Source organism: Haplochromis burtoni, unplaced genomic scaffold (genome assembly GCF_018398535.1).
Source record: "Haplochromis burtoni strain Fernald_Lab_line unplaced genomic scaffold, NCSU_Asbu1 Contig_142, whole genome shotgun sequence".
Taxonomy (NCBI): domain Eukaryota; kingdom Metazoa; phylum Chordata; class Actinopteri; order Cichliformes; family Cichlidae; genus Haplochromis; species Haplochromis burtoni.
Window position 1 is genome coordinate 1,289,527 of NW_024582503.1, and position 14,731 is coordinate 1,304,257.

At 40.0% G+C, this 14,731-nt stretch overlaps 1 protein-coding gene across 1 annotated transcript in view; it reads right to left on the reverse strand.

Annotated features, from left to right (window-relative positions):
* Nucleotides 1-262: 262 nt before the first annotated feature.
* Nucleotides 263-14,731, reverse strand: part of col14a1a (collagen, type XIV, alpha 1a) — a 150,466-nt gene continuing 135,997 nt past the window's right edge. The window contains exons 43-48 of the mRNA XM_042224578.1: nucleotides 13,992-14,027; nucleotides 11,790-11,856; nucleotides 11,455-11,646; nucleotides 7,662-7,739; nucleotides 6,472-6,627; nucleotides 263-2,738 (exon numbers count right to left, since the gene is read on the reverse strand). Of these exons, the coding sequence (XP_042080512.1) occupies nucleotides 2,710-2,738; nucleotides 6,472-6,627; nucleotides 7,662-7,739; nucleotides 11,455-11,646; nucleotides 11,790-11,856; nucleotides 13,992-14,027 (558 nt within the window). The 3' untranslated portion in view covers nucleotides 263-2,709. The remainder of the gene's footprint in view (nucleotides 2,739-6,471; nucleotides 6,628-7,661; nucleotides 7,740-11,454; nucleotides 11,647-11,789; nucleotides 11,857-13,991; nucleotides 14,028-14,731) is intronic.

Below are 14,731 nucleotides of genomic sequence, written 5' to 3' on the forward strand. Positions count from 1 at the left end.
AAAGGCTCGTGGATGCACAGTGAAACCAGTTAATGTGTAACTATATGAGAATCCCAAAATGTTAACTTGATCACAGCTGCTTTTTTTTTTTTTGGTTATTAAGTTTCCATCGATAAATCTGTTCCCCTTTTAAGTGAATTGTAAAAAGGCTAATAAACAGTTTAACGAACCTCTTCTTGTTGAATGTTGTTTTTACAAAAGTGTTGTAAACTCTGGGTTTTTGACCCTTTTGCGCTGTTAAACAAATGACCTAAGCCCATTCTTGTAGTCTCATTACAGATTTATTGGTTATAAAAGCAAACAAAATAGAAAATAAATAAGTCCATATTGTACCAAAGGGTGCGGTAGCGAGACACATTCCTTATTAAAGCTATTCACGGTTGACAGTTAAAATCCAGACCGGGACCAGCTCGTAGCAACACGTCTGCTGCTTGTTTTTCTGACTGCAGTGCAAGAGGGGTTCTTATTGATTTCACAGAGAGGCGAGAGGATTTTCTTCTTCTTCTTTTTTTTTTTTTTTTTGTAATAATAACTGACTTCAGGTCTTATTCCAGAAAGAGGTCAGAGTTCAGCCAGTGAGCAAACAGCTTCCACAGTGAGCAGGCCCAAATTTGCATAAGAAATAAAAGGGAACATAATGAACATAACAATGTTCTTTAAATTCACAAAAGCCCCCCGAAATAAAATAAAATCCAGAACGGTAACGAGCGCCAATGTTCAAATTAAAAAGAAATTATCTTTTTTTAAGTGTGCTTCTAAGTGTTCAGGGAAAGGAGTTTGATTGGTCTGGGTTTCATGTCCACTAAGAACACCACTTTTCAACAGTTGGTACAAAAACAAAGACAACTAGAGGAAACTTGATTCATCATTATAAAAAAGCAGCCTGCGCAAATGTTACCAGCTGAACTAAAACAACCCAGTTAGTTACAACCAAAACAAGAGGCGCGGGTTCCACTTCCATGCAGCTCCACACAAAAGTTGCTAAATCGGCTGTGAGATGGGAAGGAACAAGTCTTACCTTGACATTATCAAATGGGCGTGGCTAAACATAGATCAGGCACTTTTCGGACCTCCCTTTTACAGAGATATGGTACAAGAGTCCACAGAGCTATTTACAATGTTTCACCTGATGGGGGTGGGGCTGGGGGATCCCACCGGGGACACGGGAGGGAAGGGACGGAAGTTCTCGCCACAGTTTCAGGTGTTTTATATGCATGTCTCAGCTCTTTGCGTTTTGTGGGAACATCTGTGTTGTGTCCTTATCTTGAGGACTTTAATTCGTCTTTCATCTAAAGTCCTCCATCCTCGCTCTCCTCCATTACGTCGACATCCCGCAAAAACCTCCCGGCGACGCCCGGTGACCTCAGCTCCACGTCTTCGGAGTAGGTGGGGCTGAAGTGGTAACCGTAGTTGATGTGTGCCAGCTGAGAAGGCTGTTGAGGGTAGTACTGAGGGGGATAACCACGATAATAGGGGTCCTGCTCCTCCTCCTCCTCACCCCCTCCTCGGTTGTCGTAAGCCTCTGCAGCAGGGTGGTGTGGCTGATTGTAGGGAGGACTGTAGGGCTGGTAGGCGCCATGAGGCAAAGCTTGAACTGGGGTGGTGGGAATATTTAGGATCAGTCGGAGTGTTTCTGCATCAGCACAGCGAACACAAAGCCAGTACTACAGGAGAGCGTGGAGCGAGGTTAAGGCCAACACAAGAGTACGGTATAAAAGAAGCACAGTGGGAAAGTGAGGCATGCACAGATTCAGAAATAGCTTCACAGCAGGTTAAAATCATTTCAACCAGTCAACAATTCTTACTTCTTTGATGGTGAAATGACTTCTCTGCAGAAGCAGATTCAGGACCCGGGACAGAGTCCAAAAGATTGGGTTAATAAGGAAGTAGTTTAATGGAACTGAAGACGGATCTAATCTCTGCCCCAGTATCGCCCAGATGTGATTATTTTTCCAGGAATGAAAATGATCACATTATATCAGGCGTAAAAACTGAGATTTTCTGTCCATCTTGCAGAAACTGAGATGCACTAATAGCTGGGATGTTCAGTAATGAAAGCAGCCAGTCAGCATCAAAGCAATCCATCACTATTTAGCTGATTTGTCTGGCTTTTGAAAGATGAGATTAGCTTTTATGAGATCTGAGTTTAGAGCAGGGTGAAGCAAAGGCTGCGGCAGCAAAGCTTTGCATACACGAGTATCTGTCGACAGGTGGTCCTGTTGACGACGAGCGGGGGCTGTTTTTTGTGGAAAAGTGAGTCAAATTGCTCGTATTTTTCCTTCGACACGGGAAAATAACTAGTTTAATGAAGCAGTTCTTATCAAAATACTTTACTCACGGGTGCATGAAGTCTGAAAATCTGGTGTGGTTGTATACAAACCTGCACCGAATGATGGCGTAACGATTTCTAAAATGAGAAAACCACCTTGCTTTTAAACTGATGTGCCTTTAAAAAAAACCCTAAAGAAAAAAAAATCTTAGAAATAGCTAAAAAAAACAAAACAAAAGGTCTCCAGAGAAGAAAAATGTGATAATCGCTGCTGCAGGGACTGCAGTTTCAAAAGTGTCAGGACTTATCCATCCCAGGAAATATGGCAGCCTTTAGGGAATAACAGGAGTTTCTTCAGTATTTAGTCTTTTCTTTTTAAAAGAGGACGCAGGAGGAGGTGAGCACAGGTGGGGGAGAGGAGCATGGTTCAAGAATGCTCCTCAGTAGTCATTCCTATAATCCTGTTGAACTTCAGAACGAGAGATGCAGGGAGGAGAGAGAAGGAAAAAAAGAACCAGAGAGAAGATGTTACTTCATATCAGAAAGAAAACCCAGTGAACCAAAAGAGTTAAACCTCATAAACGACACCGACTGTGCTTCCTCAGCTGCTTCGATGTGGCTTTTGAGGTGGAAAAAAATATCAGTGTTGTAATCTATGTTTCTTCTTAGGAGAAACAAAAAGCACAAACTGAGAAATTAGTTCAAATAAACACTGTGACATTTTTATAAAGTGTTTGGAGAATGTTTAGAAAATGTGTCAGATCTTTATTTTACCTTTCTGGATGTTAGAAAGTGCAAATAAAGATTTCTAACACGGAAAACAGATGACAAGGAAAACACGCCTTATGAGTCACCCTGACTGAGATCTTAGGAAGACATCTGTTGCAGTTAAATACAACACATTCAAAAATGTACATTCAGGCAAATTCAGAAAAAATAGCTCTAAAGGAATGAGACCTATGAAGCTTGTGCCAGTTTTTCTGATGCATCACCATTTATATCTATATAAAACATATTTTCCTTACAAGACCAATATAAACAAACAGTTTAAACTTGAGCATAACATATAGTGTGAAACACTTCACATTGCTCTGTCTAAAAGTAACAACATCCTGTCTTTCACCATCTCAAAAGGCCCATAAACCAATGTGCATTTTCTAAAGGCTATGCGCCAGATTATTTTGGCAAACAGCACCCCAGTGAAGTGTGTATGTTTGAAGACAGCTGGACTGCCTTTTGTACCATCTTAATGTTTAGCTAAGCAGCTTTTGGTTTAGTTGTAGGCAAAAAAGTATTGGGCCACACCTCTTAATGACTTGCCAAAGGTGTAGGAAATCAAGCACCTAACCATGCAATCTTCCTTTACAAACATTCGTGAAAGCATGGGTCGTTCTGAAGAGCTCACTGGATTTGAGCGTGGAACTGTGCTGCAGTAAGTTTCTTCCCATCAGCTTTAAGTGCGATTATTGCAGATTGCAAGGGTTTATCAATCATAGCAACTCAGCCACATAGTTACAGATCACGTAAAGTCACACAGTGAGGTGATCAAATGCCAGTGTGTAAAAGTCTCAGACGCTCTGCTGACTCAATATCTTTGGAGACTTTGAAAAACCTCCCTTTGAATTAACATCAGCACAGAAAGTGTGCACTGTGAGCTTACATGGCCGAGCAGCTCCTGTAGGCGTAACGTGAAGGTGGCCCGGTACTTTTATCCAAATAGTGTATTTTACAAGATTTTAACAACTTAGGAATTTGGGGAAAGGACTTTAATCACCCTTGTTTGGGATAAGATCAATTAGGCCAAACTAAAGTTAATAATTTACATATATCCTTTGATGTAATATTTTATACTTTTTCCATATATTTAGATTGGTAATGGCTGACATTTGATGGTTAAAAACCTCATATATCATCTTGAAGCCGTGACACTGATCCTTGTGTAATGCACTAACTGAGCCATGATATGCTAACTACACTATTCAGGTTGACAAATACAAATGTAGGAATAAATTCTACTTGTCACAAAGACACAGTTTGAGGCCGCATTTTATTTGCTTTAAAATAAAATAAAAAACCACTTATTTTAAGTGGTCAGGGAGGCTGTGTTTAATCTGTGCACATTTGGGACTAGCACTGAGGATTCTCGCAAGTCATAAAGTACAAAAAGACACCATTCAGACTGGAATCCATCACTATAAAATAAATCTGGTTTGATGGATGAAGTAATGTCTCATCTATCAGCTACTTTTAGATGATGATACATCATCAGGGCAACTTGTCAGAGTCTGTTAGACGTGTAACGTCCAAGCTGAGATGGCCCAAGACCCTATAAAGCCCTGCAATGGCCTCATCGGTATGAATATTCAATGTCGTCAAAGACGTGTGTGCAACTGCATATTTTATTAGATCTAAATACAGATGAATAGCTTTGGCCTTCTAACGTCTTAATCCATCGGTGTGGACATGAATGTATAAACTTCACAGTGGAACAGCCATAAAAGTCGGGTAGCTCTCAAATTCTCCGAACACTTTTACAAGAACAATAACTGTGCCAGAAACAGCTGTCACTGTGAAAACAATATTTGAGTGTTTTACACATATAAAAGATGCTTTATAAGGGCGTATAAAGACCAAACAGGCCTGGTTTTGTTTAAGCTGCTTAGAGCAGCAAGTTAGCAAACATAAAAATAAACCAAATTGCTCAGAATAAAAGTAATATCGCTCGAATACAGAAGGACAAATCAGGGCAAGTCTGGATAAACAGCAGTGAAGAATGTTTTGGTAAGGTCTGGATATTTCATGTTTTGACTCTGGTCACAAAAATATTCCAGTCAAGATGTTATTTCGATTCCTGGTGGCAGCTCCTCACCTACTGTGCACACTTTTTATGAATGTGCTTTTGTATTCATTTGTCTGCAGCACACGTTCTGCTCTGTTATGAAGCTATTAAAAACACATAACTAAACCTAAAGAGAAATCAGTTGATCCTTTTGTGTGGATAAGACAACATTGTAGTTGCATTCTTGCTGATAATTTGAACCTAAAATCGAATGTGGAATTTTAGCTTTTCCATACTGGAGGAAAATTAGGGCAACTGCACCGATGCTTTTGTTTTCATTGCCTTGATTTGATAAAGAGTTATTACAGAAAAGCAAAGCACACACAAATATGTGGATCACCTCGTTCTCTGTTTTTGTAATGCAGCTTTGTTCCAACCAGTCATTAAATATCTGAGAGTGGCATCTCAATGATGGGGACTGAATTTGCTGCTTTAAAGCAGCTGACAGGTTACGACAGCTAATGATTACACCGAAAACAGGAATACTGAATGTAAATTGAGGTTCATCAAAGTGACATTTTTCATTTGTGCAATAACAATTATTTTGGGAATTATGAATTACTTTTTTACACCTCTTTAAAATAGCCTTAAAAACAAGTACAGCATAGTAACACTCCCTGTAGAAACCTGTAAGTACTACTACTTCCACGTGGGAACCAGTATTGCCAATGTAACTGCAATCGTGAGTCATAATTTTAAGTTATACTTTGTTAATTGCATTCAAAGAAAATCAGTCTAACTGACAATTACTAAATATATCAGTTAAGCATTTTTGTATTTACGATTTTCACCAGAATTTAGCTGAAAAACAAATCATGAGTAACAAGATGTTGGATATTGGGATTACTTCCGCTCCTTTTGAAGTCTGCAGGAAAACGTCTTTCTGACATGACTTCTTTCCTGATGATTTTATAGGTTCAGTCAATCATCTTTGCTGATGTTGAATAAAATGTGAAGTCTGCTTTGTAAATCTTGGTCATACTATGATTCAATATTGAGGATTATCTGTCAATCACACATCAGTAGCCAGTGAGTGTGCGGTCAGATCCATCCCTCCTCATCACGTCTGCTTTTTTGTAACTAAGAAATAAATGTGTGACATCACGGTAGCAACATGCATCTTTCATTCTGTTTATAACGGTGATACAACTGCAGTCTCATGTTACCTTAGTAAGAACTCAACTACTTATGTTTTGTGTGTCTGAAAAAACCAAAACATTTGGCCGATATGTTGGCTTTTTAAATTGACAAATATTGGTATCAGTCCTAAAAATCCAATATCGGTCAGGTTTTATGTACCTCTGCCAAATCCTACACCCTTTATTTAAAATGGTACCAATGCATGAAGTTGAATGATATTTACCTCCCACGTTGTATCCCAAACAGGAGTTTGCATCACAGTATCCAGGCTGACCAGCTGGTCCTGTGGTCCCTGGATTCCCGGGCCTCCCCGGTGTCCCTGGGTTACCAGGTCGACCAGGTGGGCCCTGGCTGCCTGTCCGTCCTTCACCTGGCAAACCTTAAGATTAAGGAAAGTTTTCTGTTTAAAAAAACAACAAAAACTCCCAAGATCCAAGTGTATTTGTTTGATATTTAGTAAAACGATTGAGGAAACGATGAAGGAATAAAGGGAAAACCACACAATTAACAATGGCAGCCTGTGTACAACCTGTCACTGTACCATCACCTCTTCAATGGCTTTTAAATCCTGTCTCCTCTATTAGCTGGAAAAACATGATCTGAAGGCAGCAAGTGTTTGTTTGTCACTTGTGGATAAGAAAGGTGATGGTGAATGTCATGAGGGCAGGAGCAGGAATAACACAGTTCTTCGCTCACGCTGAGCCAGAGGCATCTGTTTTCTGTTTTCACAGGAGAAACTGCCCCATCAGGACTCACTTCAGCAGTCAGCAGAAATATGAAATCAATATTTGGATGGGAGTTTCTTTTGCCAGGGGCTAAAATTATCATCCCACAAATATTTCAGAAAAGTACAATGGATGAGGACTGAGCCCCCCCGTCCCCACACCTCCCCTCAGCACCCTCATCTTAGAAGAGACTTCCTTTTTCAAAATCTGAAGTTTGGGCTTCCTTTTTTTTTTAGTTATCTGATCACAGCAAAGTTTTGTCAGCTTGTTCTAGAAGTATTGATCGCAGTAAACAGAAAATCCCAGCACTGACATATTTTCATAACACGAGCCTCAAATTCCACAAAGCGTACCGGGAAATCAATACAGAGAATTATATTCATGGTCCAAAATGCCTGCTTGCTTTCCTCAGACAGCGATTCAACAGAGAGTAAAGTAAATCCAAAGCAGATTAAGTCTCTGTGCCATTTAATTCCATTGTTTCAATATTTGAAGCCGCTGTGGTTTATTCAGTGGAAACACAGTGAATATCTCCCATACAGTAGCTCCAGCTGAAAACACCAATAAGAAATGTTCAGGAGCAGAAAGATGCCAAATGATCAGATTTAGAAGCAGCTACAGCGCCTTGATGTGTAGCTTGGAGAACGCTGGAGAGAGAGTGTTGAGTATTCCCGGGCTCGTCTCTTACCAGGAGGTCCGGGTGGTCCTCGAGGCCCCTGAGTCCCAACCCCTGGAGTCCCCCTTTCTCCCTTCTCTCCTGGCAGACCTGGAAACCAACAAAGAGATGCACATTTAAACATAAATTCACATCTTACATCTGTCCTCTTGGGTGTCTGCACAGATTAAGGGTTTATAAGCTTTATATGCAGGAGGGAAGGCACAGGTAGAGTAAATGGTGAACCTGATGGTGAACCAACATGTTTCTCAAAGGGCAGGTAAACATCCTAATACTTTTTTACCGGTTTGCTGTAACATATTACAATTACAATTATATAATGGACAGGGACATAATGTTTGGACTCTCAGCTTTTATTTGAGGGTATCCACGTTCAAATTGGATGAAGGGTTTAGGAATTTAAGCTCCTTAACAAGTTCCAACCTCTTTGTAAAGGGACTAAAAGTAATTGACTCAAAGTCTCTTTCATGGGCAGGTGTGGGCAATTCCTTTGTTATGTCATCAGTTAGGCAGATGAAAGGCCTGGAGTTGATTGGAGGTGTGGTGCTTGCATTTGGAAGATTTTGCTGTGAACAGACAACATGCAGTCAAAGGAGCTCTCCATGCAGGTAAAAAATGAGCTGCGAAAATAGAAGAAAAAAACATCAGAGAAATTGCCACAATAGTACGAATGGCAAAATTTACAGTTTGGTACATCCCGAGAAGGAGAGAAAGTTCTGGTGAACTGAGCAAGCAAAGAGACCTAGACGTCCATGGAAGACAAGAGTGGTGGATGCTCGCAGAATCTTTTTCATGTTTAAGAGAAACCCCTTCACAACAGCCAACCAAGCGAACAACACTCTACAGGAGGTAGGAGTATCGATATCCAAGTCTACCATAAAGAGAAGACTGCATGAAAGTAAATACAGAGGGTTCACTGCAAGGTGTAAGTCACTCATAAATCTCAGCAAAAAAAAAAGGGTAGATTGGACTTAAAAAAAAAAAAAAGCTGGCAGAGTTGTGGAAAAATATTGTTGTACAGATGAAACCAAGATCAGCCTCCACCAGAATGATGGAAAGAAAAAAGTATGTTGAAGGTGTGGAACAGCTCATGATCCAAAGCATACCACATCATCTGTACAACATGGCAGAGGCAGTGTGATGGCTTGAACGTGCACGGCTGCCAGTGGTACTTGGAAACCCGTGTTTACTGATAATGTGGCACAGGTGTTCAGGTACATACTGTCTTAAGCCAGTTGAGTATGCATTTCACTTGCTGAAGACTAAACTTCGGACAGAAAGGCCCACAAACAAACAGCAACTGAAAGCCACTGTAGTAAAGGCCTGGCAGAGCATCGAGGAGGAAACCTGACATCTGGTGACGTCCATGAGTTCAAGACTTCAGGCTGTTATTGCCAGCAAAGGGTTTTCACCCAAGTATTAGAAACAAACATTTTATTTACAGTTATTTAATTTGTCCAATTACTTCTGAGCCGCTGAAACGAAGGGATTGTGTTTAAAAAATGATTTAGCTCATCTCATTTTTATGCAATCTCTTTGTTCAGCCTGCTGAATCAAAGCTGGACATCTGAAAGACTTCAACTGCATCTGAGCTATTTAATTTATTATTAATATTATTATTTATTTGTCTGTTATATTTAAGATCCATATTTTTTATTTATTCCTGATTAAAAATGCCAAATAAAAACATTTTTATGAGTTTTTAATGCACTTTATCTGCATTTTAATTGTCTTCATGCCTTTTGGCAAATGAACCAGATTATTGATGTTCAGACAGGTTCATTTGTTTTTGAAGTCTAACGATGGCCAATCTCTTTGAGCCTTACTTACAATATCAAATACAAATTCAACAGTGAATTAATGTCATATATGTCTGCTCAATTTTTCATGAAATAACAAAGGAACGGGCCTCTCCAGGCCATGAATCCGCTCCTCACTCAGCTGTCCAATTACTTTAGATTGTCTAAAAATGAGGTACAGTGTATAAAAAAACATTCCAAATAATAATTCCCATCTTGGTTGTTTGGCTTAGAATCCACCACGGTGGAGCCAAAAATACAAAAATGCAAATTATTAGCCTAACTGTAGTTTCAAGCATTCATTTGTTGTAGTCGTCCTTCCAAAATGTCCCAAACCTAAAGGTGTCTACAGAGTGTAACATGAGTTCATTGCACCTTCACAAGTGTTAAGTTTGAACACTATTACCAAACAATGTATAATATGGCACAACCTCTTACTTTTGTTTGTTTGTTCGGATGAGTAGGTCTTACATTTACTGTCTCTATCAGTAGTTAAGCTTCTGAGTAATTGTCCAATACTTGCTCTTCCAACGTTGTATTATATGAATATTTTCATAGAAAATTTTCTAAATGAATTATGCCTCTGTGATCAGCCCAATAAAATGTATGATAAACCCAACGTCTGCTCTGCGCAGCTGTTCGAATGACCTAATGGAATATTTTTGTACACTCTAATATTAAAGAACCACATAAAACTAATGTGCAGATTTTCTGCCGTGCTGCTTTTACGACCGCCTTAATCAATCGCATCAATAAAAAGGAAGTAAGCACCACGAGGCTGGAAAACATTTGACATTACCTCAAATAAAAATGCGTTTTCTACTACGGTGGCTTCATTATGACTGTAACTTGATGATTGCAACTCCATTGTCTCACTGTCTGTCAATTTTACTGAAAAATATTCTAATGTTGAGCCTGATTCTGGTAGCCCTGCGCTCACCATCTGTTCATATGAAAGCCGTACATCTTAGAATGGATGCTTACTCTGGTTTCAGTTCTATAAAACAGTAAATTAGTGTGTTTGTAGTAGACCAGTGGCTACAGATCATAAATGTCATTAGGGAGACTCAAAGACCTGAACCTTGACACTTCCTGACACAATTTCAAGTGCTCTGAGCTTTCCAAAGCCTTCTCCGTGTGAGTGTGTGGGTGTGTGTGTGTGTGTGTGCGCAGGCTCATTCAGCATGTGGTTCTTCAGTGTGGGTTGCGTGTTTTCGTGATGAGAATGGAGCCTCATAAAGGCTGTTTCTCCTCTGAGGGCTCGTGGCAGGGGAATGACCTCATGGATATTAGAGTTACTGTCTTCTGGCCTGGACTGAACCTCACAGGAGCGCTGATGCTGACTGTGAGTTTGTCTGGAACCTACACAGACCACAAAATACAGCAAACAAGCAGGCGGGTTTGAGAATTTCTTGCTTTTTTCCCCTCCCCGAATCCTTTCTTTTTCTCACTGATAATTAGTGACATGGAAAAACATGGAAGCTCAATGTGTTGAGCTTTTGGGGGTTTAAAGCAACTTTTCAAAATTCAGCATTTGTAATGTATAATTCACAGAGATGACGGGTTTCTGTCTGGACACTGACAATGTACAGCTGAAATAATGAGCACAGCAGAACCAGACAGGTTCATCTGATGGTACTCATAGTCAGAAAATTGGTACTTATTTTACCCAGAGTGCAACTCACACTAGGGGCTCTACTTTCTCACTGCAGTTTTTATTTCATGTGTATCTCGCAGCTAATATTCCTATTATCTGTCTTAAAGACGTTAAATTACTTCAAAGGCTTGTGACTGTATTTTTCTTTATGTCTTGCTAAATATTACACACAAACACATGCCTAATAAATACTCAAGTTTCTGTCTTTTTGATGCTGTTAAATGTGGGATGTTGACTCCTCAGTCATAGCAGTGATAAGGAAAAAAATGACCGATGTGTGCCTGTTGACATGAGCTGTCTAATGTCAACAAACTCGGATTTTAACCATGAGCACAGCTTTATGTCTCACCCCTCTCGCCTGGTTGCCCGTTCTGGCCGTTAGTACCGGGAAAGCCTGGCCTCCCGGCTGGACCTTGCTCTCCCTGAGGACCAGGGGTGCCTCTCCTACCCGGCTCTCCCGGTGGTCCAGGCACTGTTCGGACTGACACCGCTGGCTGCATGGGGATCTGGTTCAGGAAGGAGTTGTAACGCGACAAGTGGCCTGAAATAGATGGTGGAGATTGAATGATTTGAAAACACCCAGATTTAACTTTTGACATTCATGTATGTTTTGTTATTTTAAAAAAAAAATCAGAAGTAATGAAGCATGCTCGTGTTAATCTGTAAAAAATCGAGATTACTCACTCTGGATGAGCTGTTCACACACTTGACGTGCAATAGCTCGCACAGCCGCCTGGGACTGCACATCACCCTGGAAGAACAAACACAGAGCTCGTAGGATCTGACTTTACACAACCACACGAACATAAACTGCCAGACCAGACGTTGATAAAATGGTGGGCGGGTGTTTTTTTATGGGTGTTTAATGAGTGTACTCCACCTTTACTCCACACTGACACAAAACAGAAAGCCAGAACCATAGCAAGTACGTGAAAACAGGACGATTAAATATAAATCAAGATTTAATTACACTAATTATTTGGGCTAACTTTGTTGAGTGTGCTTCTATAGTTTGTATTTTAAAAATTAATCTTTTTTTTTTTTAAGCAGTTAACTTGTCATGAGGAGTACTACACAGGAGGTGTGAAAAACAACCCAGACTACATCTCAAAACAGATGAAATTACAAAGCCAATAACAAAACGTTTGGGACGTTGTATTGCATGTAAAATGATTTGTGGCTCTCATAACCCATATATTATTCCCAATAAAAATAGAAAAAATATCAAATGTTAAAAAGTATTCACTATTTTAGGAAAAATATTAGCAATTTGATAGCAGCAACAGCATGTTTAGCACCGTGTAGCATCCCCTCTTCTTTTAACAACAGCCTATAAACATCTGGGAACTGAAGACACCAGCTGTTGGTCTTTTGGGAGAGAAATGTTGTCCCATTGTTGATTGACACGGGACTTTACCTGCTCAGAAAGATTTTTTTATCATGATCTTCTTTATCATATTTTTTTTCATATTGTCATTTTGTTTAAAAAGTGGCTGTCAGTAGTTACTTAAGAGGCACTGTGTCAGTGTTGCCGAGCAAAAATTTAGAGAGGAAAGTATTTAAAAGGTTTGTAGCTTGTAATTTACCACAAATGTCATCAAATTTCACAGAGAATAGAAGCATGTCTCATTTATATGGACGAGCAGGATTCATGTGTAATTGCCACTGGTAGATGGCTCAGGGCTATGAGCATGGTCCCATATTTCGAGTCCTCAAAAAACAAGTATTTTAATGAAACAGATCAGAACTCAGGAAGGGAAATCTCATTACAAACACACACAGAGCGTAACTTTCATGTAGTTTTTAAGCTAATATCAGAGCTTTTATGTACCAAATGCAGCATTCAACAGGACTCACAGAGATCTGAAATGTGTAGATTATTGTCTTTATCTTAGAATATGTAATATTACTTTAATTAATACCTGCATCAATTGCAGTACTTGCGAATGATGGAAATCGGACAATATTTCTTTGTCTTTTTTCACATATCGTGCTGGTCAGCTGTTATTCTGATGCTCCACCTGTGCTGTCGGATTTAACCAGAGAACAGCTGTGCAAACATACACCGCCGATGAGCAGGTCTGCTTGTTTTTGTTACTGAAGTGTGTGCTGCTTTCAATAAAACGCGGATCATTATTGAAGTGGACTGGCTACCTTGCACTCGACTGAGTGCATCTTTGCTAATTTGTCCTGCTTACTAAATTTGCCCCTTAATGTCAGATTATCTGAACCTCTGTCTCTTTGACTATGAGCATCAGGTGTTTGTTTATATAAGAGCAAGAATACACATTAAAAATAACATTGCATTAAAAATGTATTGTTTAAGAGTTACACAATTCACTAGAGCTTTCCTACCATCACAACTGGGCCACCTCACCCAAATATACACTAAGAAAAAAAATCCTCTCGCACGTTTTCTCCCAGCCTTTCATGTCACGTTGTACTGAAATTAACTGCAGCAAGGTACAAATGTCCCCAACAGTTGCTTAAAATGAAGCAGAAACAGGAATTACAGGTTCGATTCAAGCTGGCAAGTTGCGTGTCTCTCAAGCCCTTGGCGGTGACGGCCTCTTTCCTGTGTCAGCAGAAATACAGACCCTGCACTGCTGCAAATTTGGACCATGAACACTGATTTGATTTGGTGCGCCTTAAACGAGGCTGAGGGAGAGCAAGAGGAATAGAGTGAACGTTTGTGCAAAAAGACTAACAGGAAATGGTAACTGCGTGCTGCGGTACGCTGCGGTTTCTCCACAACATGGGCGGGAGGTATTAGTGAGTAATTGTTAGAAGTTTTACTTCAGCAAAAATAACTGTATTTCCACAGCAAAATAAAACCAGTAAAACAAGATTTGCTCTAAAGAGCTGCAAAACAGTGGAAAGACTTACTCTTTCTCCTTTATCGCCTTTGGTACCAGCAGGACCCTGGAACATAAAAGCACATGAGGAGAATAAACAGTCAACAGGGCTGAATGCTCACACATAGCCATCTCTTTTTCTGTCCCCATCTTATCAAGCCCCATCTCTTCATCTCTTTTCATCTCTGATATAACAGCTAGTACAACTAAATACATCTAAAATATGACAAAATGAGCCCAGAGTCTTTGTTTTCTTTCCATAACACTCATGAGCTCCAAAGTTAGAGTGCTCACAAACAGAGGGCATCATCTGTGTCTTGGATGGGCTTGCTTTCCTCCAATGTCAACACTGTAAAGCACAGAGATGCATATCTGAACACGGTACGCGCATACTCTGAAATACCTGCCAAGCTTGCATATCAGAGGCAAATAAAAGACAAAGATTTCCTGGCCGCGTGAACCGTGAGCTGATACAATAAATATAAGTTTGATGCTGCTGCAGCTTTTGAATAGAGTTTTGTTTATCTTGGGAAAACGTGTCCTTGACCACCAACTGACAGGCTGCGTTTGTGTGTGTGAGGGAGGCTGAGCTGAGAGGGATAGAGAAAATGCATGCATGCTGGCCTGGGATATTATATGCATATTATACCACAGATGATAAAAAGGCTTTGCCAACATTTGACACAGTGGCTGAATTGGAGTGCAGGTCTGAACAATAAAAGTCTCTTCCTGGACCTCCGCTGCGTGCCTGTTTGGAGGTTCTGAATCTTC